Below are 25,225 nucleotides of genomic sequence, written 5' to 3'. Positions count from 1 at the left end.
CCTGGCTTCACCGAGCGGTGACCTCTAACTCACACTGGGCCAGTTTGCTGTTAAGTGTGAAGCAGCTGGGATGAGAATCAGCACCGCCACGACCTGGAGTAGTCACTCTGGATTGAGGATGAGTTAAGTTGCTTCCCCAAGTGGAGGAGCCAAAGTATACTGGGGTCTTGTTCAGTTGGTGAAGCCCTTAAAAGCCCTTTTCCCTAATTCTGTTCTGATTTTTGGGCCAATCAATTGTATGATATTGTGAGAACAAAGGCTGTATTGGTTGTGGTTTTTACACATATAAACAGATAAATAAGAGGGAACCAGCCCAAGGAGATTGATAGATAAAGACCAACCAATGGGAAAATCTGCAAATATACAAAGATTGACATTTAGCAGCAGCATACAAAGAACAATGATGTACACGATTTCCATAGCCAGTAATAAAACATAAAGCACAATGGCAGACAGCATCCAACCTCTTTAGGTATTGGCCAGGTGCATTCATAAAAAGCAGGTCACCTTCATCCAATAAAAGTCAAAAAGTTGCATGAATCAAGTGTTTTCTCACTTGGAGGGAGAAACAGGATTGATTTCTAAAAAAGTAACTTAGTTTTAGTTTTAACTAGACACAAGCCTTTGAATGTGAGTTTTAAACGACAAATTCTGATCTATAATGATCCCTAGATACTTGTAAGATGTCACCATTTCACAGAGCAGAGCGTTAAAGTGAAGCTGCTATTTACTGACTGAGAGAGGTCTAAACAGTCAGTAGTGGCCGAAAGAATAAATTGGCAGATATAGATGATGTTTTGTCCCTTAGAGATGGGGGCAAAGCTGTCCTTTAGTTCCTAATTTTGTGAATTACATATAATCGCTTTTAAGCTGTCACGGGGTTATTTGGTATTTATTACTTTGATACTACGTGGTACTTATTGCCTTTTCATTATTTAATGATCACCCTATTGTTACCATGTTATTTATGAGCTGTAAGTGCTGCTGATTTCATGTAAGGATGATTTTCAGCATTCTGCTTTCTGTGAAAATTCACTGCATGTTTTCGTATCTGATGTTAAAGGAGACAGATGAAGCCAGTGAGACAGATTTGGCTGTAATTTTCATCAATAACCCTCAGGCAGTCTGGGTTTCTGCTTTCATTTTTACAGTTGTTACTTTATCTGATTACATTTTTATACTCAACAGTGAGGTAGACTATTTCCCACATTTCTCTTTCTATCATAGATTTTTCGGGTCAAGAAAAACTAGCAGTTTTCAACCTAAAGTCTTCAGATCCCATTGCTTTTTCAGGCTTTGTAAAGTCATTTAAATTTCCCATCATGGCCTTTGTTCTGGGACCTCCTGTTCCTTCCATGTGCGTAAATCCCAACACAAAGTAGAACGAGCATCTGTGACAACACATATGACTTTAATTATGTCAGATGCAGCCTGAGAGGCGATGGTGGGGGGAAGGTGGGTTGCAAAGTGGGATGCACGTCTGATCTTTTTGATCTTCAGAATAAGGATGGTGATATCAAGCAGAAAAAGCCTCAAGTATTTGAGTTTTAGATTCTTGAAATACGTCTGCAGTTCTAAAAGCTGACTGGGAGTCGAAGGAATTTAATTTACTGGAGCTGTCACTTTGGAGGCAGGCCTGACATCACGTGGTTGTGACTTGTTGCCCCACCTTACCATGATGTGAGATACTAAGGTCACCCCGGTTGAGGTGGGAGCGGAGCTTGGGAAGGGATTTCAGGACTGCGTTATATATATGTGGCTGATAGTCTGTGTCATAGGCCACCACATCTATTCATAGATGGCCGTTCCAGTTGGACATGGATGGCCTCCTTTACTCATCACACCATCTGTTTTCTCTGTTGATTATGTGAACATTTCCATGTTCCCCTCATCTTTAATGGCGAATCTCTATCTGAGTCTTCTTTGATTATTCTTAAAATTTGTCTAGAACATATTTCGTGTCCATCTATGACATGTTTATATTATGGAACAGCTTAGAAAGGCACAAACTTGTCTGTATATTTATGATCTCTCAAGTCACACTGTATATCAGGACAGAAAGTAGGATTGAATAATACTGTGGTGAAGCACTGGCGAAGCAGGAGTGTCAGAGATATTCAGGTGTGCTATGTGGGGGCTGCTGTAACGTCACACTGCCATCTTCATGCAGGGATGCACTGCAGAGATCTAACGAGCTCACTTCTTTCTAAATTTCTTAAACTATGATGAGGAGGAGTGATTGCAGCATTAAAGTGTACATACAGCCACCTGATGTTTGTTTTAGATAGGCTTGAAAATGTGTGAATCATAATATAACCCATTCTGTGTCCTAAAACTGCTAGCAGAGGTAAACACGACCTGGCACCCAGCAGACAGAGCGAAGGAAACATTCTTTTAATTATGCCTAAAGCTGAGCTGCATTCACAGTTTCTGCTGCTAATGTTGTCATAGGCAACTAAGTGAGCAGTCTGTGAATATGTTCATGCAGCATTGCTCAGAGAATTTCATTACGTTTGTGCTGGTAGTGGCCATGATGTGCCCGTTCTTCTTCAAATAAATAAGAAATAATACCACACGTACTGAAAATATTTCTACTGTAAGTTTGTCATCCTGTGGAGGTAAAAGTAACCGTAGCAACCGTATGAGAAGCGTAACCTGTGGTGGAAAATGCTTTTTAAACCTAAATTTGTCAACAGAGTCAACAAACATTTTATGATGTGTTATATGAGATTTATCTGGAAATTATTTCCTGGTCCCCAAACAAATGTCCAGAGGATTTACCGTCATGTCTGCTATGCTAGCTAACAGCAGTAGAAACTGAACTTTCATAATAAGAGCCCTGGTATTGTTGTCTTGACTGGTTGTCATGGGATGAATGGTGAGGCCAGTGCAGAAATCCTGCAGAACTGCACTCTTTTCAATGGCCAGCAGAGGGCAAGTCGTGAATTCAAAAAGAAATCAGGCCTGCAGCACCTTCGCTCTGGGACCACAGTAAACACTTTTATAATGAGTTTATGCTGCACAGGGAGCTGCTTAGTAAAAGCTGTACTTTGGAAAACACACTATGACTGTATATAAAAGATGGATGTAGCTTCCTAGAAAAGTATGTTTATTATATAAAATATGGTCAAAAAAGATGATAAAACAGGAAATGCCTCAGAGGTTTGCATTTGGTGTCTCTCAGGCCTCGCTAGTCGAACCCAGTTTAGTTTTTACTAAGAGTTGTTCTGGTGTTATAAACTATCTAATAGATTCGGTAAGCTAACAGCACTCTGAGGTCCTTGGATCATTTCTTTATTGCAGCCATGTTTCCTGTTTTAATGAAGCATTATGGATGTAGGGTGCGAGCGGAGTGAGGTGGTGCGGTGATGGATGACAGGTGATGACAGCAGCTTTGTGGCTCTGCTGACACTGTCACTTAATGGAGCAACTCCTCTGTTATTGCATTGTGAATGTTATTAATCTCACCGGGAGAAGGGCGCAGATAGGCTGAGACCAGGATACACGTGTGGAAACTGCTTTTATTACAGTTGGATATTTGTCTTCATATTAAAGTGGTTCATCTCCAACTTCAGATTTTTAGTTTTGGATTCTTATAAAAGGTGCTTTGCATGAGTCACTGCTCCAAATAATCCTTACTTACTTAGTGTTTGAAGCCAGAGACATTAGAAGGATGACACAGCATGTCTTATTCACACGAGCACTTTTTTTCTACATCTGAGTGCTTTCTATCTAACGCTCACTCTCCGATGAATACATCAGCAGCTTTTGGGACTGGAGCACCCAAGAATTGAAACACAAATCTTCGGATTAGTAGATGACCTGCTCTACCTCCAGAACTAAAGCCACCCCGATAGATTTACATACAGAAATGTCCAACTTCTGAAAAGTATCCTAAAGTACATGCTCAGAACTCGGTTGGGACTCTGCTGAAGTGTCACTCAAGCCCAGATTGCTTTGATAGCAACCTTTAGCTCATCCATGTTTGTGGGTGTTTGTCATCGTCTCCTGTGTTCTTTGTGGGGTTCTGCAGTAGTCCTGGCACTGTGGGCAGGTGCTGGGAGAGGAAATTGGCATCCCCATTAAGCTCATTGACAGATGGAAGCATGCAGTGCTCTTAAGTCTCCTGATGGATGGCTGCTCAGTCACTGTAGACCAGTCAACACCAGCAGATGAAATGCACAAGTACTACTTTTTTTTTTCTTGGCTAACCATATCTATAAAGTGAATTAGTTCTACTGACAGAGACGTTTGTATTGTTCGTGTATGAATCGAGCCCTTAGTGAAACTGCAATCTAGTGTAACTTTGTGTCTGTGTAACTTGTTGGGGGTGGAAGGCTTTCTAAAGCTTGCCTTCATTAGCTTTAATTGGTAATCCTGTACATGCTTCTTTTCTTTTTTTACATCCTGGAGAAAACTGAAATGAAAGTTAATTCAGGGTCAAACTTTGTAGATATTTAATCTGAGTATCCATAATTGGAACGGAAGAGATGACATATAAATAACAATTTGCTGACTCAAATGGTAAAAGGGAATGAAACAAATCAAATAAAATACTGAGTGAGCAGAATGAGCTTTAGCTTTGTGGATTTCTTTGAACAGTTTGTCCCTTGTTGCCTTTAATGGCTGGTTTTAAATTGGGGCCAGACAGGTCGTGCTGATTTATGCTGGATGTCACCTGTGCAGTGCAGCCTTCTGCTCTCTTCCTGAGAACAGCTTCCTGTCTAATCACAGCGCCTCATTACCGCTGCGGCGCTGCAGATGGGGAGAGTGAAAAAGGTTCTTGACCCAGATCGAGTGCTGGGGTCATCCATGTTTGTAAGAGAGAGAGGAAGGAAAAAAGAAATCGCATCAGACCAGGATTATTATAGTTTTTATTTTTATTTGTTTTTTGTCCTTTAACTTGAGTTTATTCCCAGTTTCCAGAGTGGCTTTGTTGGTTTCAGTTCAGTTTTCATTGTTTGTCACTGTTGCTCGGTGTGGAGCACAGGTGTGGCTCACTGAGCTGGCGACCTTTGTGCCAGAAGGTCACAAGGGCTCGGGTTTGATTCCCTCGGCCACTTAATCTGTGTTGTTCTAGCGGATAAGCAGGCTGTGAAAATTTACCAAAAACCATAAAAACTTCAAAAAAATTGTAGAACAGACAATAGCTTTCATTCATGGATTTAAGTTTAGAGTAACTGTCTCCATGTCGCCAGCAACAGCAACTCTTTAAGATTTAGGTGAATTTGCAGCTGCTTCCACATCGAGGAGGCTGCAGAATTTTACCGCTTTTATTTTTCCAAATTCTCCATGATAGACAGTATTTACTGCCTATATATAAACAACATCAGCACTATATTTAACAGCAATATAGTACAACAGAAGTAGAAAGTAATGTGAACTTTTCCTACAAAGCTGGTATATTTCAATCTGATTTTAAGCTGTTAAACAGATATTTGGAGCTGCTTTGACCAATCCCAGCTAAATTTTTCAGTATGCTTTAGGGACAGATGTGTCCCCACCTGGGTTCCAGGCTCACTGGTGACTCTGGGTTGGATGAGCGGTTAGGAAACAGTTTACCAGTGCCTCATTAACCACTGCTAAAACATGCACACTAGCTTTTCAGGCAGCTAAAATATTCCAGTTTGATGGGGCTCATTTGGTTTGGAGATGTTGGCAGCCTCAGTTTCCAGATGGGATCCAATCCAAAGGGGAACGTTCCTGTATATGTTGCATTTAACTGCCGTCCTTGAAGTGACACATAATGACATGCAACCATTAAATATAAAAATATACACACCTGAACTGCTGCCTGGAGCAGTTTGGACTGGTATCTGTCAGCCACACTGGGATTGTTTCTTAAATCACCTGCATGGAGTATATAGGTCACAGTTTTTCAGGCCTCCTTCTTACACATGCATCATGTTCAGCAGAACAGTAATTAGTAAGTAGGAGGCTGCTGCTGCTGCATTTATCAGTAGGTCATCATACAGAAGCACTCAGTCATGGTTTACTTTTGCCTCCATAAGACAAAAGAGCTCATACTGACCGGGAAATAGACAATAACAGCTCACCGGCATTGTGGGAAAAATCATTCTGACTTACAGAAGCTACTCATTAACACGCCTTTGTGCATCAGCTTCCATTTTCAGCTGCTAACAATAGACGAGAGGTTTCCTCGATGAGCTGGGTAATGCCAGCCTCATGAACAAAACACGTTTGTCAAATCTCAAGGTTCACCGTAACACCATGACAGGTCTGCCCGTCCAAGAGCGAGTCAAATTCTTTACCGATTCTTTGACACTGAGTAACACAGTCACATAGTTTGCCTTTTGCTTGGTTAAAAGGTAATTCTTTGTGTTGCATAAAATTTTCTTTAGGTGTCTTGTGGAACGATTTTTGGATAAAATGCATCCAAACCTCATTTGTAGGTTAATTGAAACAAAACTTGAAGCTAAAACAAGGCGTGAACAAGCATCTTAGTAAAAAAAAAAAAAAAAAAAAAAAAAAAAAAAAAAAAAATAAATATATATATATATATATATATATATATATATATATATATATATATATATATATATATATATATATATATATATATAAGCTGAAAATGAAAGCTGAAACAATATTGTCCACATCAAAATCTAAAATCTAATCAAAATAAAGCTGAAAGTTTCTAGTTTTTGACATTTATGACAATGAAAATAAACATTTTCATTGTCTTTTTTGGAGGACAATGAAAATAAATTTTTTTTAATAATTTTTAATCGTTATTATTGTTATTGTTATTATTGTTGACTCATGAAGAACATGTTCAGTAAGAATTGTTGATTGAAAGCTAAATGCAAAAAAACAGCAGCATCTAGTGGTGGACACTGGTAATGCAGGCTTTTCCTCTTTAGGTCTTCATGTTCCCAAAGGTTCCTTAATCTTCTTCTTCAGTGATTGACATCAAGTTGGACAAACCGCAGGAGCCCCCGACCACTGAGGGCGGCTGTTCCTGTTAATGCTCTGCATCCATCCTGAGGGGGAAAAAAAGAAAACATCATTTACACCACATGCTTGTTTTGTTGCTTCCTATTGGTTAACCGCAGTTGACTTTGCACGTTGCGAATCTGGCCTCCTCACCTGACGACTGGTCATCGGTTGGAGTGAGCAGTGTGTGGGTTTGGTTCGAAAGTAGCCTGGTTTTATTAACAAAACTGCCAAGTTTTAAAAAAAAAAAGAAAAAAGAAAAGAAAAATCCTACAACTTGCTAAAAAAGGATGTTTGTGGAGGAGAGAACACCAAGTTGCTTTATGTGTACATTTTTTAAAGAGTTTCCCCAGTTTCTTTTCTATTTTTGTATTCAGGGAAATCTCTCCGGAAAAGAGTCATTCCATAAAAATCAGTCGATGCCTCCCACCTGGCCCCCTCTGCTTTTTTCTTTTAAGTGTAGAATAACATTAGTGTTTAAGTGTTAGTTAAGTGTTACAATAGCATTAGTGTTTAACACATACTATGAATATTTTCTGAGTTACAGACCCCTAAAGTACATTTTTTATTTCACCTTACTGATTTCTGTCTGTTATAAAAGTTCAGGAGATGAAAAAAAGCAAATCCGTGTTAGGCTGTCAACATGATAGGATCTGTAGAGTGACAGAAATATCATTGGTATTTCTAGTAATTCAGTGGAGAAATTAAAAAAAAAAAAAGTGAGATATGTGGCTGATCCAAATAGGTTATAGCATCTGAAATGTGACTTACATTTTGATCTTCTTGTTGTGAGTCCTCCTGTGATAACACGCTTGAATGTGGCTTATGAAACAACATTGGTGTTGTTATGTTCTGTGAAATGGGTTAAACATGTCAGCCTATGTAAGCCTGAAAATATTCATAGTCTGAAGGTAGAACTCTGCATGACTTCAGTAAATATCTTGAAGTTACTGTACATACACAACGTGCTGACTCTGAGGGAGCCAGGTGGGAACTTTTTAAGATTTTGTTGATTTATTTTTTTGTTGTTTTTCTTTTTCTTTGTTTTCTTTTTTGTTTTTTATGGAATGACCCAACAAGCTCTGTGTGTGAGAGCTGGACAAGAGACGGTAGGCTTGGATATATTTTTATGGATGCCACTGCTGTTATGGGCAAATGCAGAAATCCCCCAAACTGTGACCACTGAAAACTTGTGTAACTCCTAATAGACCTTTTTTTTCCAACTTCCCTTCTGCCCATAACTCAGGTGGGATCCATAACTTGGTGTTTGAGTCATTACAGGACAAAGTTAACTTCTCGAGTATCTAATGCATGCCTAGTTTTTAAGCATAGGTACTGTTTACCTGTGTACACAAGTTTGAATATGTAAATGGTAACATTACACCCGTGACTCAATGCACTCGGATGACGACTAGTCCAAGTCTTTTTTTTTTCTGTCTGTTTGTTTACGAACTGGATTTGTATACTTGACTAGAGGATATGTTTTTGTCGTGTGTGTGTGCGTGCGTGCGTGTGTGTGTGGGTGTAAACGTGTGCTTTCTGCATCGGCAACGTTAGAATGCAGTCACATAGAGGGCCACTGACAAGTCGCATCATCCTCGCCACATTACGGCAACTTCGGGGTCACTGTTTTCACCTGTCAGCTGCTGTTGCATTGTGTGGTATCTTGGTGTTTGTGATTATGATGCACATACAGTGTACTTACTGTAAGCGAGCAACGGAGGATCAAAGCCCTCGCCTTGGGTCACAGAGGACAGGCTAAAGTTCCCTGATGACCGGTTCTGTGTTCAAACCGACCTTTAACATTGTAAATCAGTTTCATTCCTGACAATAGACTAATTTGCACATGTAGACCTTTCAGGTTAATATGAAGTTATGAGAAGCTTCATGGTAAATGTACAGTCACTTAATTCAAAGACATTTCTGATTGTCATAGAAACTGTCGTTTCGTGTTCCCACTGAGATGAGGTTTTTTTTGTTGTTGTTGTTGTTGTTTTTTATGTTTGTAGTATGAGGATCCATTTGTGCCATAATTATGTTCACACAAAGACACACTAAGCATTTGTCAGCTGTGTTTGCAATGCATGCAGTGCAAACAGGCTTCCAACAGAATCTTGAGGCAAATGATTGCAGTGATTCTGTGACTGTGAAGCGACGTAAAAACTGCTGTCGGTATGATGGTGAAAAACCAACCATGGACAGACGTTGACTCTGGCTTCTCGTAAAATAAAGATGCAGTCAGACTGTCTCTTAAACTAATATAAGATAATCCATAGTCCAGTGATGAGGGGAGGTTGCGTCTCTTTCATTTGTTTTTTTGATCAAAGTCTAGAGCAAAGTCAACTGATGATTATTCAGTGCCAAAAGTCTGCTGAAGTTCTATAACCTCACCTGATCATTATTTTTCCATCATTTATGCTACAGAGCTGGCTTTTTAAAAGATTTTACTGTGTTACATGTCAAAATGCTCTTCCCTAAAAGCTCAGACTCACTTAGTATTTAATTCAGTTCAGGCACAGCCGACTGAGCGAGAGCCCTTCGGTCAACTAGGTGTCTGTGCAGACGAAGAAAAAGTCACAAGTTTTCCCTGGATGAAGGATCCCTAGCTTTTGTCTGGAGATCTCTTTTAATTTTTCTGCTTTGAAAGCACCCAACAGTTGGTGCTCCTTTACACGCCTGTGGCTGCAGTGCAGGTTTCAAGTTTCGAGTTTTATCGTCATATAAAGGAATGGAAAAATCATAACCAGCAATGAATGCCCTGTACTTAGAGGCACACGTGTCTGATGCCCACCCTGCAGCCGAGGTGGGTCAGCAGAGATCTGCTGCTGTTGGGCAAAAACACCCACTAGTCTGGGACTGACTCTGCTCCAGATGATGCCATGACGTCATGTGTCTTTCTATTTATTTTATCCCTTGTAATAAGTATAAATCCTATATTGGATGAGGCTCTCGTCTTTTTTAAGTGCTGCTCTGCTTGTCTCTCGTTTTTGTGAACAGACATGAAAGTTTAAAAAACGCGGCCAGTTTTTTCAAATCCGGTAAAACGAGCAGGGCGACTTTTCGGGCATGTTTTGGCCACATAGACAGCAGCCGTACAAATGTAATTTTGACACCAGTGGATCCTCATACTAGCACCTAAACTGACTGCTGCCGTTTGTATGATGCAAGGTTGCAAACGGCTCTTAAAAATGTCCAGAGTCGTAGGATTACGTGGCGGTTGTGAAGTCAGTCAGAACACTACTTTGACTTGTCTTTGAGGTGAAATCTTTCCTGCACTTTTTAAGAACATGTTTTAGATTTAGAGTGACGATGTTGATGTTTTAGAAACATGGTTAAAAAATAATAATATTTACTGTGTCTTAGAGTAGAATCAAACATGTAGGAATTGTTCACGTTCACACAAAAAAAAACCCACACAAAAAAATAAATGGGGGAGCACTCTGGTGAAAGCTAGTGAACCTTTCTAACCCACATAATGAGCCAAATAATAAGACTAGTGAGAGACGGGATTGGTCAAATATGATGGGAGATCTGGACTGGAACATACTGTTTTGCAGGTTGGATTTTAAGTTTGAATCCCTCAAAATGAAAGTCTTGTAATGTTTACTCTCTTTGTGTTGCTGCCTCGTGAGGAGGGAGGTATTTATGTTTCAAATCACAGCAAAATGATTGATCATTACACACTCACACACTCGTATTTATTCCCCTTCGATATAAAAGTCCACCTTTGTTTCGTTGTTTCCTGTTAACATTTCTCCTGAAATGGACCAAGTGATGCAGCAGATGTCTTGTTGGGGGAGGCGTTGTGTGTTTGAGGATGTGGGGGGGGAAGCCCTGTGCTCTGGCTTTCCATTCACACTGTACAGAAATCTAGCATGTCTCTCCAAATGATTAATAAAGATGTCTTATTACCAAAGTCATGCACGGGACTTTTCTTAAATAAACTTTACTTCTTCGTTTCTTTCTTCCTTAGCTTTGGAGGACCAAAGCTGTAAAAATCCAAAATAAATGAAATAAAACATTTTAATAAGATTTGTGTGGGGGTGCCTCCCAGGTGGGGGCTTTCAGGTATGTCTTACTGGAAGAGGCCCCAGGTAAGCCTACACTGGAGATAATATCCCAGAGGAGCTGAAGGAAGTGGTTGGGGAGAAGGAGATCTGAGCCTCTCTACTTGAATCACTGCGCTCATGAACTTTATAAACGGCTGAAAATAAGATTAATTAAAAAATATAATTGCAAATACAATGTATTTATATATATTTTAAATAATTGCTACCTGATTGTATCTTTATACTATATTTAGTTATTTTAATTTTATATTTTTAATAGGTCATTTATGTATTTCTTTATATAATTTTAATTTGACAGTTTTGGCCATTTGTACTTAGCCAGAGAAAAAACAAAGACTATATAAAAGATGGACATGGCTGTCATCGTTCTTGAAACAAGGACGTAGAGCTGCTGTAAAACAATCTGTAAACGGTCAGAGCATTTCCAACCCAGATCCAGTCCCACCTACCTAAAAAAAATAAAAAAAAATAAAAAATCTTAGTTTAAGTCTTTGTTGGCAGCCTAAAAAAGCAATGATACAGTAAATTAAAAACTTCTTTTTGTATTACTAACACAAAATATCAAAGGTTTCCTTTATACACACTGGATAAAAGCCAGACTTTCAAAAGGTGTCTGTCTTAAATTTTAACCTTTTGAAAACTACAACACAAAAAAATATGGGACGCAATAAAAACCCTGAGATGATTGGATAATGCTAAAACTGCTGTACTGTCATGACTTTAAGCTTGCTGTTATGTGCACTCTCTCATTGTGTAGGTCACAATAAGGAATTATTGTGTCAAGTTATCACACGTGTCGTGGCATGCATGGTTTCTACTTTGACTCAATAACGATTATCTCCAGTTTCTACTCATGACGGTTTGCTGATTTCATTGCTGTTTCCAGCTGTAAAACAGAAACTAAATGGTGACTCTTTCTAGGCCACCTGTGCAGGTAATAACGTAGTGTTTCAATCACAAGAATGAAAGTTGATCTTTAATTTGTTTAATTAATCCCAGACGTATTATTCTGTACTGCGAGTGTTTGTGTGAATTCAGATACTCAAACAGGAATGTACTATTGTTTGCAATGCAGTACTGAGGAAATGATCTTACACCATGACGTTGTTGCAAAGTTTCCCCGCTGGAGCTGAAAATATTTTTGCGGCTCCGGGGTAAATAACTGCCTCATTAATCAGTCTGACCAAAGAAACCTGCAGGTGCTTACGCGGGCCTTCAGTTTTTAGGTTGGTGTAATTTACCACAGTATTTAATTCTGATGCTAGGCCTAAATTATCCTCCAGGAAAAGTGTAATTTTATATTTTAGCATTCCAAATCTAACTGAAGTCAGTTATCTACATTATCCCACCACTGCTGAGACAATCTGGGAGTTGTTTCCTGTTCTGTTCAGCTTTAATCTTGGGTATTACCACCATCAGGCCTGCACTGAGAGCCAGTAAATACATTGCAAAACTGAAACTGGTTCTTTCCCATATACACAATCATGCGTGTGCGTGTTTGTTTGTTGCTGCCTTCCTGATACATTCCCGTCCAGCCCGCCCCCGTGGCTGCCAGCTTGTTTTGAACTTGGAAGCAGCTTCCTGTTTGGCAGTCATTTAACACTTAAACGTGGGAATATGGTATCTAAAGGCAGAATAACACACCGCCTGCCAATACATGACTAAGAGTGTGCAGGCTAACAGTTGAGTCCAAACCAGTGTGACAACTAACAGATTTTCAGCTCCATCCAAACAGCACTGACCTTAATGTGACTGAGACAACAAACACATCATAGTCCTCTCAACGTATCTTCTTTAAAATATGTCGGGCGGGTTTAACGTGCACATAAGGTGGAACAAAAAGAAAGTGATGATCCAGTTTGCAGATATCATTGAACGTGGAATATGTGCCAGATGCTCGGTGAATGGAGTTTTATAATCCACTTTCGTGGTTGAATGAGTCTTTTGTGGCAGGTTTTTGTTGTGCGTCTTCTCCACAGAAATTATATTCAGAAATCCCCTCCTGGCTTCACTTTCTTCACTCACTTAAATACTTCATGTGTCATAAATGGTGCATGCGGTAAAGGAGGAAAGCTCATGATTCTTTCAGATGTCAATAAAACCCAATGGAAACTTGTTTCAAAAATAGTTTTATTAAATACTTCATGTCCTAGCTATCATAAATACAGAAAACAATAAGTTATGATGGCTATTCAGGAGCTGAAATGGAGAGGGGACCATCTGTTCTGAGGGGGTCTAGGTCTACGGGTGTTAGCCGCTCTGGGACAGCTGAACTAAATCCCACAGCAACGGCTGGGAGAATTAATCCTAGAATAAATAATGGGGAGACGGAGCACCTTTGGCTGAGGACAAAACCGTGTCCTGACAGGATCACAAATGAATCCTCCTCCCCCAGCGACCACAGATTCCCTTCAAAGTTGTGTCTTCTCTTCCTGAGAGCGGCCACTTGTCAGTTTTCGTATTTTTAAAAAGTCTCTTCTGTTGAAAGTCTGCGCCAGGATTTCATTTCCCTTTAAGATTAAACAAACAGAAAAATTTAAGTGATCATTTTTACTAATAATCTGTAAATAAAAGCTACAAACTCAGGACGTACACATTGCTGCCAGACACGATTCTCTCCTGGTGTTGCTTCGTCAGGCTGAACCTCCTGAAGAACGTGGGCAGTTTGAGCTTCGCTCTGGCGGATCTCGAGGAAATGCTGAAAAGAGAAAAGACTCTCGTGTCAGACTGGGCTTTGGGAAGAATGCTGTAGAGCCGAGGCGCTAATGAGAAGCTGTGTGGACAAATGGACTGCTCGGCACTAATGTGTAAATGACTCGGTATGACAGGAATTTTATATTCAGCACTCCCTCCAAAGAGGTTTTGTTCTCATTTTCTGCCATTTAAAACATTTACAGTCCTCAACTTCCACGTTGTAATGTTTAAAGACTCAAAATGATAAACCCACCATTCTCCTTGTAACTGTTTATCTTCTATCCTCTCCTGTGCAGCTGTTTGCTTCTCTCCGTCCTCCTCTTCCTCTTCTTCTCTTACGTCCACATCCTCCGGTATCTGGTCCCACAGCTTGCTGTTGACCCACAGAGCTTCTCGAAGACCTCGACCTCGGCCTATGCAGGTCACCCGGCGACACAAAGGGCAGCCCACGGTGAGCAGACCGTTCCTCTCCATTGACATCCTCTCCAGACACGAATCGCAGAAGGTGTGCCTGCAGTGGAGCACCCGGGGGATCCTCTCCACCCGGGAGTAGGGCAACAGGCAGACGCTACATTCGCCATCCTCACAGAGAACCATGGTCAATCAACCCCGACAACTTGTGGAATGAATGATTTTTCTACAAAATCTAAATTTTTAATGGGTGTGAAAAGGCTTTCTGCAAGTCCGGTGTTTAGAAACAATGGTGAAGATGATGGCTCCTGCAGGTCCCAAGCTCACCAAAGTGACTCTCTAATACATTAAAAAAAAAACATTTTTATTAGCTATTAGAAGCATTGCTGCATCAAATTTAAGTTACATTTGTAGTTAAGATGTCCAATTAAGATCTAATAATTTAATATTTAAATAAAGGTTAATCTGGATTATTGTAGGATTATTGATGTTCTATTCCAGACAATGGAGCTGATTAGAAAGGACAGCAATATACCAAAATACACTACCATCTAATATCTTATGCTGATTTGAAAGAAAAATGTTTCAATAATAATAATAAAGAGTGTACTTACAGCTGGCCTTTGCGTGTAATTTATTGTCCGTCTTTGGCTGCACAGCTCAGCCTCTCTGCAGTAAATGGTGTCAGAAAGCCGGCTCGTCTGCCTCCTGTTAGGAGTGTCTGTTGGGTTTGTGGGGGCGGAACAGAAACGTCTCTAGCTCTTTCTCTTTCTCACGGCCCCATACCCACCCAGCATAACAGCTGGGGAAGCAGAGCGGCTGGGACGCTCTTTGTTCAGTGTTTGACAACAGGCAGGTGGAGAAACGGGGAAATGACGCAATGGAAGGCGGGTGTAGTCAAACAGAAAAAGTAATCTAGTTAGCTTTAACATTAAAAACATCCTTATGTTTCAAGATAAATTGAAAAGGGTTGATATCCTTTAGGAAAAATAGAAAAGGAGGGCTCGTCCGGGATTTGAACCCGGGACCTCTCGCACCCAAAGCGAGAATCATACCCCTAGACCAACGAGCCAGTTGCAGGGAATCCCGTGGTAGCGTTTTTATATGTTAACACATCCATGAATGTACTTAATCAACAATCATCGCATCGCTATAAGAGAATATAATCGCAACCTCAATATAAGGACTAACCGATGTCAGCAAATTCCTGAAAACTGTTTGGACGGAATCGACGTAAGAAATATTTTTCCTTCCAAAAATACAACTGACCACAAAGAGTAGGGACCCTACACTATTTTCTTGGTTTCTACCGTGACTGGCACAGCATATAAATCACCGGTTCTGAGACCGTCCTACTTTGGCAAATCGTCCTATACGTACGATAATTTGAAAGTGACTTCTGACAAACCGTAACCATAACCCTAATCATAACCATAACAAATATTCACATTGGCCTAAAAAAATGAAGTCAATTTGGGGTTTGTGTTTTTGCGCACGCGTGGCGCATGCGCAGAAACAACGGGTAGAGTTTTTAGTGTGGTGGGACGGATTCCCAGAACACCAGAACACAACCACAAGCCAATTCAGAAGTGAAAACGCGCATTAGCTTGAAAACTGGTAGCAGTGCTGACCACTTACGTAGACTCCACAAAAATTCACTGCAGATGTTTGAAGTAAATATGTCAACAGTCCTTAACGGTACAAAAATTGGGCTCGTCCGGGATTTGAACCCGGGACCTCTCGCACCCGAAGCGAGAATCATACCCCTAGACCAACGAGCCACGTGTTCATAGAATGTCTGACAATATCCTTTAATCTTCTAAGAAGCCAACAAGATGACCTATATTATGATAATATTTGTTAAAAAATCGTTACAGGCAACAGGGAATTTCCAAATACGAACTTTCATAGCTAGGCGTGTGGATAACAGGTCTGTTTTGAGTATTTTAAACAAGCTGCTTCCTGTGCTCTGAAGTTACGTACAGCGTGTTGACATCACATGCAGTGGTGGAGTTACCGCCATACCTCAGGAAGCGCGCTGTTCGGCAGTCCAGCTAGTGATGTAAACAAATAAAGTTGGATGAGTTGACACGGACCAGCCACAGCCAGCAGCTAACGTGAGCTAACAATGCTGTAAGCAGAAACCACCTCCGTGTAGCAGTGAGGTCAGCCATGGTTTAGCTCGCTGTGTATTATGGGTTGCTAGTAACGTGTATGGTTGCTAAGTTATAGTAAACTTCTTGCGTGGGGAAAGGGCACGTGAAGCACCCGTAAAGCAAGTCCGCTTTAAGTTACTAACAGGGCTGACGTTACTTTGAACCAGATGGAGGCTTTTCTGGGGTCGATGCACAGCCCTGATCTGAGGTAAGTTGCACTGCGCTTAAAGAACTAACTTGGGCCATGAGCATTTACAGAAATTACACCCTTTTCATTATTTGGCTTTGTCTTTCAGCTCAGTCCTTTCATCGTGTGAGCCGGAGCTTCAGGAACTGATGCGACAAATTGACATCATGATCAACGATCAGAAGAAGAAGTGGGAAGATGAGAACCGCGCCTTGGAGCTCAGGCTGAAAAGTAGAGAAGAGGAACTTTTAAACTCAAGGAGCACAATTGAACGGAGGGACCTGGAGGTGAAATAGAAGAGCCTAAGAGTTTATACTAAACAGGAGCAAAGTTCTAAAAGATAAATGATGATGTGTACACGTGTTGATCCAGTGTTGGTACTCCTCCCTCGATCCTGTTAGTGATGTTTGTGGACAGGATGTCAAAGTGTAGCCGGTGTGAGGTGGTGTCCATTGTGGGAACCTCAAAATCACATCCCTGTGTTGTGCAAATGATCAGATCAGCGAAACTTCAAGATATAAATATAAAAGGACATACGTATTAACATTAATGTTTCTGGGACATTAACAGGTCAAAGGTGCTGCTAGGTGTGCACATATACTTTGTGGCAGAGTGCAGTGAGGTGTGTTTAGTCTTGATCAGTATGTGTGGGTCTGACTCAAGTAGATGAATTAAAGAGTCTGATAGCAGCAGACTCTCAGACAGTGAGGTTAAAAGAATCTCCAGGCTGATGAGCTTCACGCCGACTACAGATTCGGCATTCCTGATGAGGTTATTCAGTCAGTTTGCATCCATCAGATATTGTTCTTCATCACAGCATGACCATCAGCATGCACTGGAGCAGTTTGCAGCCAGGATGAGGGCATGCACCTACAAGTCTGAGGCTATGATCTTAGTCACAAGTGATGGGAACATGGAGTGTGATGTGCCTGCAAACTCCTAAAGTGCGTGCTGAAATCTGGAGAATGACCTAACGAGTGTGGTGGTAGATACAAGCAGCTGAAGTGAGTCTGGGCGTAGCGGTAGGATTAGGAGCCAGGACATCTGGAGGGAGCTCAGAGTCGAGGCACTGCTCCTCGCTGTTAAAAAGAGCAAGTTGAGATGGCCTCTAATCAGGACACTTGCTCCCTTTTGAAGGTTTCCCAGCGGCGTTGCTTTGTCTGCTGCCGCCACAAAGCAACGTCAGATGAGGAAAAGAAAAATGGATGTTGTTGATATGATTAAATTAGCCTTTATTTAAGTAAAACTAGATTTGGATCCTTTATTTTTGTTGATGATGATAAAATTTGTAGATTGTGAACCTGGAATTTTTGTGGGGCACCAACGATGAAGTGGGGTGGTGCGTCAAGGCTCAGTGTGAATAAATAAAGAGCATTTTGAGTAGAGACCAAAAATAAAAATATGCAGCTGGTAATGAGCATAGCCTCAATATAAGATAGTTGCTAACACAGCTCATAAATTGAGTGCTCATATTAACTCTTTCCAACACCATTACTGTCCTCACCCATGACTGTAGATTGGATTACTCCGCAAGCAGCTTGAAGATGTCAAGACGGGTCCACAAGAGTTAGCCGCCAAGTACGAGCAGCAACTGCGCAAACTCCGTGAAGAGGTGCGAAAACTTGTCTGTTACAAATCTTTTCTGCTTTTGCTTGGGCAGAAGTTTACAGTTTTTCTGTTTGTACTCACTCTCCTGCATGATTTCAAATATAGTAAGTGCGTTTCTATTCCTGCAGTTGGATAAGTTAAAGAGAAGTTACCATAAGCTTCAGCGCAAACACCTCAAGGACGCTAACGCAGGAGTGAAAGAGACAGACCTCCAGAAGGTGAACCCTGACATCACCCCAGTCATGCCATTGGATTGCTGCCGTCTTCTGGGTATGTGAGGTATAATGAAGCTCCCCTCTCTCTGCAGGAATATCATCAGCGCTCTCTGGAGTGGGAGCAACAGCGCACCCAGAGCCGGCAGGAGCTCACAATCCTGGAGACCGAGAATAAGAGCTTGAAAGATGAGCTCTCACACATAAAAGTAAGTTCAGTGACTTCAGCATGTAAAGAAAGCAGAGGCTTGTTTGTTTTATTCACCACGTGTTTTCTGTTGTTTCCAGTCCCAGTGGGCAGCGCACCAAGTGGAGAGGGAGCACAGGGATTGCTGTCTGGAGGTGCAGCGCCTGCGCTCTCAGCTGGAAAAAGCTCAGAGAAGTCTGCACACGCAGGAGCTGGAACTGGAGCGTCTCCGACCACTTGAGAGTTGGAAGGTAGGTTCAGAAACCTGGGGAAGGTGATAGGACTGAAGATTTTCAATTACACAACACTCACAACAAGTTTCTCCGACATGTATTAAGCCTGAAAGAAAATGAAAAAGACTTTAGTCTACCGATCAACTTTATCAGTGTCGAGAAACTGAGCTTCAACATTTAATCCAGTGCCCATAAACCTCTTAATGTTGATTTTTCAGTTAAGCATTTACAAGCTCAAAGTTCCTCATAGGTGCCAGGTTAAAATATCTTTTAATCAGCTGATGATCCGCTGTTTTGCAGGTGCTTTCTGAGGAATGGGAGGAGCTGGACTCCCAGGATGCATTTGTGCGGCAAGCCAGTCTTGAGCGCCAAAGACTTCGTAACGAAACAGCCAGATTCAACCAAGCACTGCAAGCTAAAGATCAAGTCATTCGGTGGGTGTATGTCTAGTGATGTAGTTCAGCAACTTATACAGAAGGGGGCGTACTGCGTCCACACTGTAGGCAGGATATTGCTTTGTAGCACTGTAGCTTTCCAAGTGACTGACTGAAGTATCTGCAGCCAAAACGAGAGCTGATCAAATTCTTTAAATGCTAAGCAAACTGGCCATCTACCTGCAGACTGTGTCAGTTGTAGATGTAGGGAGTGTGAAAAATGTGGTATAACTGGTCTGTGGGCTACTCCTGCTTGTGCTGTTGTTGGTCTGTCAGCGACTGTTAAATACGACCCGAGTGTTGAAAACCACAACAAGTGTCCACTGCAGCCACATACTGTAGTTTTTCTAATCTTTAATGATTGTTTCATGGTTCTCCCGTCCCTAGTGAACAAACCTGTTTATTTAAAATTACAACATCAGTAATGAAGTGATACTTTTATCCAGCCTGCATGAATCAACACATCCTCCCTAACATCTTTTCTTCATCTTCTGATGTTTTCTGTTGGGAAAAACAATTAGCTATTGTCCATCATAAAGGTTGCCATCCTGTGAATGTTTGCGTGATGTTCTTGTGCAGCTCTCTGGAAGACTGTCTGGTAGCTCAGGGCTGCACCGGTGTGGAAATCCTCAGACGAGAGCTGGAGAAGACTGCAGCCAAGCTCCAAGGTGCCCAAGCATATCAGGGTCATCTCAAGGCTGAACTGGCATGTCTCAAAGAGAGGTAATGTTAGTCCGCCCCTTCCTGTAGTCCAAAACCCAAGTTAGTTTTTTAGTCTTTTACTCCTTTTAGTCCTGTCTTGTGCTGAAGCAAATTGTGAGTGAGTGGGAATGGGGTGCGCCTGATTTATATCACAAGAAGAAAAATTACAGACCGAATCACTTTTCTCCAAATCAGACGTATTTTAGGATGTAGCTATCAGGAGAAAAGGAACCGTGGGAGCAAAAAGTTGCAGAGTGATGCTAATATTTTTTAGTCCTTGTGTGGGAATATTGAATATTTATGCAATGTAGCTTTTGAATGTCTTTGGACCTCGGTGATCCTTTTTAAATGTGTATATGCACTGAAATCGACCTGAAGTAAATTAAGAAAAAAAAATACAGAGCACACAGAGTTGTCAGTGGATTTCATTCAGATCTTTTTTCTGTGCGAGTCATTGCTTTTATTTCTCTGGACTCAGGCTGCAGGTGGTGAGTAAACAGAGAGATGACAACTTGAAGACGGAGCAAGAACTGCGAAGCCTGAAAGCGGAATGTGACTCTTCTATGGCTGAAGCGAAAAGGGTCTGTGTTTTTGTTTTTGTTCATTTTTTTTTTTTTTTCATTCTTGTTCTTGTTGTTTAACATCAGCTCTGCGTCACTACCTCATGTCCTGCCTACGTTTGATCTACAGCTTAGAGAGGACCTTGAGCGGGCCAGGCAGACTCACAGCGGCGAAGTTGAGGGAATGAGAAAGGAGGTGTCAAAGCTGACCAGCGAGCTGCACGAGCACGACCTCGCCGTCGCCAGTCTGAGCGCCTCCTCGTCGAGCATCAAGCAGCAGCTTCGCGATGAGGAGGAGCGATCAGAGAAGAAGTCTGCTGAGCTCAAAGTGAGTTAATTCAGTTGAATGCAGTGCCAGTTCACAAAAACAGTGATTATGTAGGTAAAGACTTCTTCTAGAGAGAAAACTAGAATGATCAGACGAGCCTCTGTGAGCAGCAATCCCTTTAAAAATGGAGATTTTCCAAGGCCCCTTAAAGCATCTTCTGCTAATAACAGCAAGTTTATAAATGATCTAGATTAATGGACTGCATGAATGCTGTACTGGGCAGGGACTGGACAGTGAAACTTGAAGCTTTTAACCAGAAAAATGGTAGACCCTTAACAAGCTGATGGTGTAACGTCCTGTCCTTTGCTGCTCTCCGTTTGTGTAATCGGCTCTCTAGAGCACAGGTGTCGAACTCCAGGCCTTGAGGGCCAGTGTCCTGCAGGTTTTAGATGTGTCCTTGATCCAACACAGCTCATACAAATGGCTTAATTACCTCCTCAACATGTCTTGAAGTAGATCTGTGCGATATGACCAAAATCTCATATCCCCCTATAAGAATTCTATCGTCCCGATAACGATATAAATCACAAAAATGTAACATTTTCTGTAAATTCTGTGAATCTCGGGCAGCTCGACTTGCGGGAAGTGTTTCCAGCTGCGCGTCACGTAGCTGGAGTCGAGTGTTTTAACCGATGCATGAAACTATACATTTTTAGACATAAGTTGTAACGGACGCCGTTTTCTTTGTGAGTATTTATTACACGGCGTGCTGCGGGGGAAAGCCTGTTCTAACGTTTGAGTCTAAGGTTTATTTTTTAGCACCTGGCGGCTCTTTTTTTACTTCTCATCCGTAAACAATCTGCTCTTTCACGTGATTCTGTTTATTTTGAAAAGTCTGAACAGGATCTTGAGCTTTATTGTGAAAGGTTTATGTGGAACATAAACAAGCGGACATGCGATGGTGTTACCGTCGTTGTTGCTAACCACAACGCGTAAAAACAGGCGCTTGTCCGTCTGTAGTGTTGTTATATTAAATATAAGAGATATAGAGAACTTTAAGAAATTAATATAGCCACTACAGTGTCCATCAAAACGATGAAAAAATATTGCCGTAAACAGTTTATTTTGAGACACCACGAAACAACCGATATCGAACAGCCCTATCTTGAAGTTCTCCAGAGGCCTGGCAATGAACTAATCATGTGATTCAGATGTGTTGACCCAGGGTGAGATCTAAAACCTGCAGGACACCAGCTCTCGAGGCCTGGATTTCGACACCCCTTCTCTAGAGCCTGTTTGTTTCCCACCTAAGAAATATTGGTACATTTATATTCAACATGAGGAGTATAATCAATCACAAAGGCTGAAAAATCTTTAACTCATGCGAATGGATTCATCTGTGTTCACATACACTTGCTTTCACTTTGCATTTAGTATAAATTTGTTTTTACAGGCGCTTTGATAAATAAGACACTTACTCACAAACCTCGATTTCCTGACGGCTGGTTTGCTATTTCTTAGCATTTATTCTGTATCTCTGGCAGATTAATGCAGCCTGTTTTATGCTAAATGTGAAATTATGTTGTATTCTTTGAGGTTCATCACATTTTTCTCATTCTTTCACAGATGACTCATGCACAGCTGGAGATGGTACAGGCTGAGAACCAGCACCTGAAAGGTCTGCTGCAGAGACTGCAGCCTCAGTCACCAAAGGTTTGTCTGCTTCGATATCAGTCATCACTCATGTTACAGACAGGAGCCTTTTCTTTGTGCCTCTTCTGTGCTTTTTTACTAAGTCCGAATCACTCCTCTGTCGCTTTTAACCCCCTGAATCACTCATCGCTCCACAGAGGGGAGGCTCCCCGCTTGCCTCCCTGAGGGAGAGTTATGTGTCTTCTCTGAGCAGCCTGGAGCAGGAGAATCGGCAGTTAAGGCAGACACTCGCTGAGATGCAGTCACAACTTGAGGCCTCCAATCAGAACAGTCAGGATAAATATGAACACGCTGTGCTCAGCCATGCTGCGACTGACCAAGAGCAGCCTACGTATAACAGGTAGCGAGTATATGTACACAGACAGGCTACTTTCCATCAGCGGTCGCCTGTAAAAGAGGAAAATTTTCAGTATTTTGTAAAAACTAAGATATAAAGTGTTTTTTCCATATTAGATTTAAATAGTTTGGGGTGTTGTTTTGTCACAGGCCACAGGAGAACATGCAAGTCAGAAAAGCTCAGGCTCTAGAGAACACCACTCGCTATGAAGGAGAGATCCAGATGCTCTTTAAAGAACTTCAAACCTCGTCCAAGACGTCCACAGGTCTGTCCCGCAGCCAGTCCCAAGGTAGCAGGCCTCATTCATCTGCCTCCTCGTCCTCCAGCAGCAGCACCACAACAAGACTGTCCACGAGAAACTCTGTGCCGGTCCTAAGCTCCAGCAAATCTGCAGCTGATGGACAAAACTCGAGCCCGGGAGACTCTCTGACCAGCAGCGATAAAGAGATTTCTTCTCCCTCTTCCGAGGTGAGCCTCATCAAAATTGATGTCCTGTAACATTTAGTTTCGTTTTTTGGGGTGATGAATCCTAAAGTTGCATTTTTTTCCCCCTCTTTAGGACCTTTTGTCTGCATCGCTGACAGACACAGTGGTCACTCGTTTCCTGGAGGAAGAGAACCTACGGACTGAGGAGCTGCTGCAGAGTTTGGACAGCCACATCTTCGGGATGAAGGAGAAGAACAACAAGACGTTCTCCACGTTCCTGCACAGCAGCTCGGAGCTGGAGTCTGCCCAGATGTCAGTGCAGGATGGTCAGTGATGGAGTCACAACAGTGCCAGCTGTGTTCTTGGGCTTTATTATATCATCATGAATGATCGCAGATGGGTTAGTGCGTCCCTTGATTGAGTGTTTTTTCATATTTATGCCTCGAGTTAAACCAAGTGTTCCTTAACAACCGCCTGTAGTAAAGGTTGTAGGCTGTTACACTTGAATGTGTGTTTATCTGTGTGCTAGAAGAAGCTGAATGTAGATTACAGGTCTGAAAAGTGAAGCCAGAAAGCACAAGTGCCTTGAAGCTGTATTTTTTTTCTAATGGCCAGCAGGGGGCGACTCCCACAGTAGCAAAACAAATCCATTTAATTTGAAGTCTGGGAAAAATGGCCAGTGTCTCCCTTTGCCTGTGGCTTTGTGTAACACTTTCCTGATAAATCTATGGGCTCAGTCTGTTGCTTGAGGTCATAATGAGAACAACGTGATGTCTACTTCGCAAATGGTCATCCCCTTTAGTGTCCAGAAGGCAGTTAAACTTATATGCTTTAAGGCATGCCTCCCTTGTGATTGACAAGATGCTGCCCTAAATCCTGCACTGCAAGATTCAGGAAGCAGGAGGAATGTGCTCGAACACCACGTAAGTCAAATGTCCAGGTAGAAGGACAAGATGATGAAGTTTGAGTAGGAGAACTCGGTTGGTCCAAACTGCTGTTTTTGTTTTTTGTTTTTCTTGACCTGCATATTTTATTTTGTCTGGAATGCAGCATCGATGGGACATTTGCATTTCCATCCAGACAGACTGACGGTGCAGCGAGCCAAAGGAGGGTCCATCCTCCCCATACGTCTGTCATAACTTAGAAAATACCACATCGTTTACACTGCGTCCATGATGGAGGGAGAGTCAAACACACACACACACACACACACACACACACACACACACACACACACAAACACAACCCATCATCAACACCCGTCTGCAGAGGCCCTCCAGCCCGTCGAGCGCAGGAATGCGTGCACCGTGCCAATGCTGGCATGGACCTTCATCCCCTGCGGCGTGCTTCGTCCTCATCATTAGAAAGCTGATGGAATGTTAATTTCTTCCATGTGCACCGGTGAAAAAGCCGAAGGGGGGCGTGGGGACAATTTACTGCTCTCCCAGTGAAGGACGCTCTGATCGAATGGAAATAAAGTGGGAAACAAATCTCGAGAAGTATGTGTCTTTCATTTTTGCCTTCATAATGTTACAATAACAAAAGAGAAGTGATGTTCAGCTGAGCTCGCTGACTTCTCACTTTGGTATTCGTGAGCCTGCTTTATGAGCGCTTAAAGCTCCAACAAACAGCGCTCAGGAATTTGGCAAGGCAGGCAATCCTCTGGCTCTCTGCAGAGGGAGGTGAAAAGGTTTTTATATGTGCTGAGATTCCTTGAAGGGGCCTAAGTAAAAGGGAGGAGGAATTGATTTACTTATGTAATAATTCACAGAAAATAAATTCAGGCTGTAAGATGATTAGTTTAACGAACTGAAGTCTTTTCACCTTCTCGGGGTTGATGCTGGTAGCTTGATGCAGCACGAGAGGACACCTACCACCTCGAGGACTTGCTTTGAGGCAAGTCTTTGAGAAATTACTGCAAAAGCTATCTGGACTGGTGAAGTCAGCACCGCTCGGCATGACTTTGTCATTTTGCTAAAATGGTGCCAAGCAAACTTTTAAAGCACGTTTGATCAAATTTGACTCGTTTTTATCGTTAACTGTTCAAAATACATCCTCCCTCAAAGTGGA

General features: G+C 41.8%; 3 protein-coding genes and 2 non-coding genes across 8 annotated transcripts in view; 2 read left to right on the top strand and 3 right to left on the bottom strand.

Moving 5' to 3' along the window:
* The window catches only part of rab6ba (RAB6B, member RAS oncogene family a), a 67,526-nt gene extending 56,653 nt beyond the window's left edge, over positions 1 to 10,873 (top strand). For both annotated transcript variants that reach the window (XM_085263776.1, XM_085263775.1), the window contains exon 8: positions 6,925 to 10,873. In XM_085263776.1, the coding sequence (XP_085119902.1) occupies positions 6,925 to 6,989 (65 nt within the window). In that variant the 3' untranslated portion in view covers positions 6,990 to 10,873. The remainder of the gene's footprint in view (positions 1 to 6,924) is intronic.
* Positions 10,874 to 13,155: 2,282 nt separating this feature from the next.
* Positions 13,156 to 16,337, bottom strand: LOC146546849 (uncharacterized). 3 transcript variants are annotated; one of them, XM_085263777.1, is made up of 6 exons: positions 16,281 to 16,328; positions 16,158 to 16,186; positions 14,747 to 14,961; positions 13,975 to 14,471; positions 13,621 to 13,725; positions 13,156 to 13,537 (listed from the first exon to the last, which is right to left on the bottom strand). In XM_085263777.1, exons 4-6 carry the CDS (start codon positions 14,316 to 14,318, stop codon positions 13,492 to 13,494), a joined length of 495 nt encoding a protein of 164 aa, XP_085119903.1. In that variant the 5' UTR covers positions 14,319 to 14,471; positions 14,747 to 14,961; positions 16,158 to 16,186; positions 16,281 to 16,328; the 3' UTR covers positions 13,156 to 13,491. The 3 variants fall into 3 exon arrangements, with proteins under 3 accessions (XP_085119903.1, XP_085119905.1, XP_085119904.1); XM_085263779.1 differs by having other exon boundaries at positions 14,747 to 14,853; positions 16,158 to 16,337; XM_085263778.1 differs by lacking the exons at positions 16,158 to 16,186; positions 16,281 to 16,328 and having other exon boundaries at positions 14,747 to 15,652.
* trnap-ugg (transfer RNA proline (anticodon UGG)) lies at positions 15,133 to 15,204 on the bottom strand. Its single transcript has one exon. It is a non-coding gene; the product is annotated as a tRNA-Pro (tRNA).
* Positions 15,842 to 15,913, bottom strand: trnap-cgg (transfer RNA proline (anticodon CGG)). Its single transcript has one exon. It is a non-coding gene; the product is annotated as a tRNA-Pro (tRNA).
* Positions 16,035 to 24,901, top strand: cep63 (centrosomal protein 63). Its single transcript, XM_085263774.1, has 14 exons — positions 16,035 to 16,496; positions 16,585 to 16,762; positions 17,992 to 18,087; positions 18,212 to 18,301; positions 18,391 to 18,504; positions 18,584 to 18,733; positions 19,016 to 19,149; positions 19,729 to 19,872; positions 20,330 to 20,432; positions 20,542 to 20,739; positions 22,306 to 22,392; positions 22,530 to 22,732; positions 22,879 to 23,197; positions 23,289 to 24,901. Exons 1-14 carry the CDS (start codon positions 16,456 to 16,458, stop codon positions 23,487 to 23,489), a joined length of 2,058 nt encoding a protein of 685 aa, XP_085119900.1. The 5' UTR covers positions 16,035 to 16,455; the 3' UTR covers positions 23,490 to 24,901.
* Positions 24,902 to 25,225: the final 324 nt, after the last annotated feature.

The sequence above is a fragment of the Mchenga conophoros genome, linkage group LG23 (assembly GCF_057382185.1).
Source record: "Mchenga conophoros isolate Kocher_MC1m ecotype Shallow Benthic linkage group LG23, M_conophoros_male_GT1.1, whole genome shotgun sequence".
Classification (NCBI taxonomy): domain Eukaryota; kingdom Metazoa; phylum Chordata; class Actinopteri; order Cichliformes; family Cichlidae; genus Mchenga; species Mchenga conophoros.
This window is presented reverse-complemented; position numbering and strand designations above follow the sequence as displayed.

Coding starts and splice junctions, on each gene's coding strand:
- LOC146546849 (XM_085263779.1), bottom strand. CDS start 14,318: ATGGTTCTCTGTGAGGATGGCGAATGTAGCGTCTGCCTGTTGCCCTAC. Junction 13,726..13,974: donor AAACAGTTACAAGGAGAATG/GTGGGTTTATCA, acceptor TTCTCTTTTCAG/CATTTCCTCGAGATCCGCCA. Junction 13,538..13,620: donor ATCGTGTCTGGCAGCAATGT/GTACGTCCTGAG, acceptor TTAATCTTAAAG/GGAAATGAAATCCTGGCGCA.
- cep63 (XM_085263774.1), top strand. CDS start 16,456: ATGGAGGCTTTTCTGGGGTCGATGCACAGCCCTGATCTGAG. Junction 18,302..18,390: donor AAGAGACAGACCTCCAGAAG/GTGAACCCTGAC, acceptor CTCTCTCTGCAG/GAATATCATCAGCGCTCTCT. Junction 22,393..22,529: donor TGCAGCCTCAGTCACCAAAG/GTTTGTCTGCTT, acceptor ATCGCTCCACAG/AGGGGAGGCTCCCCGCTTGC.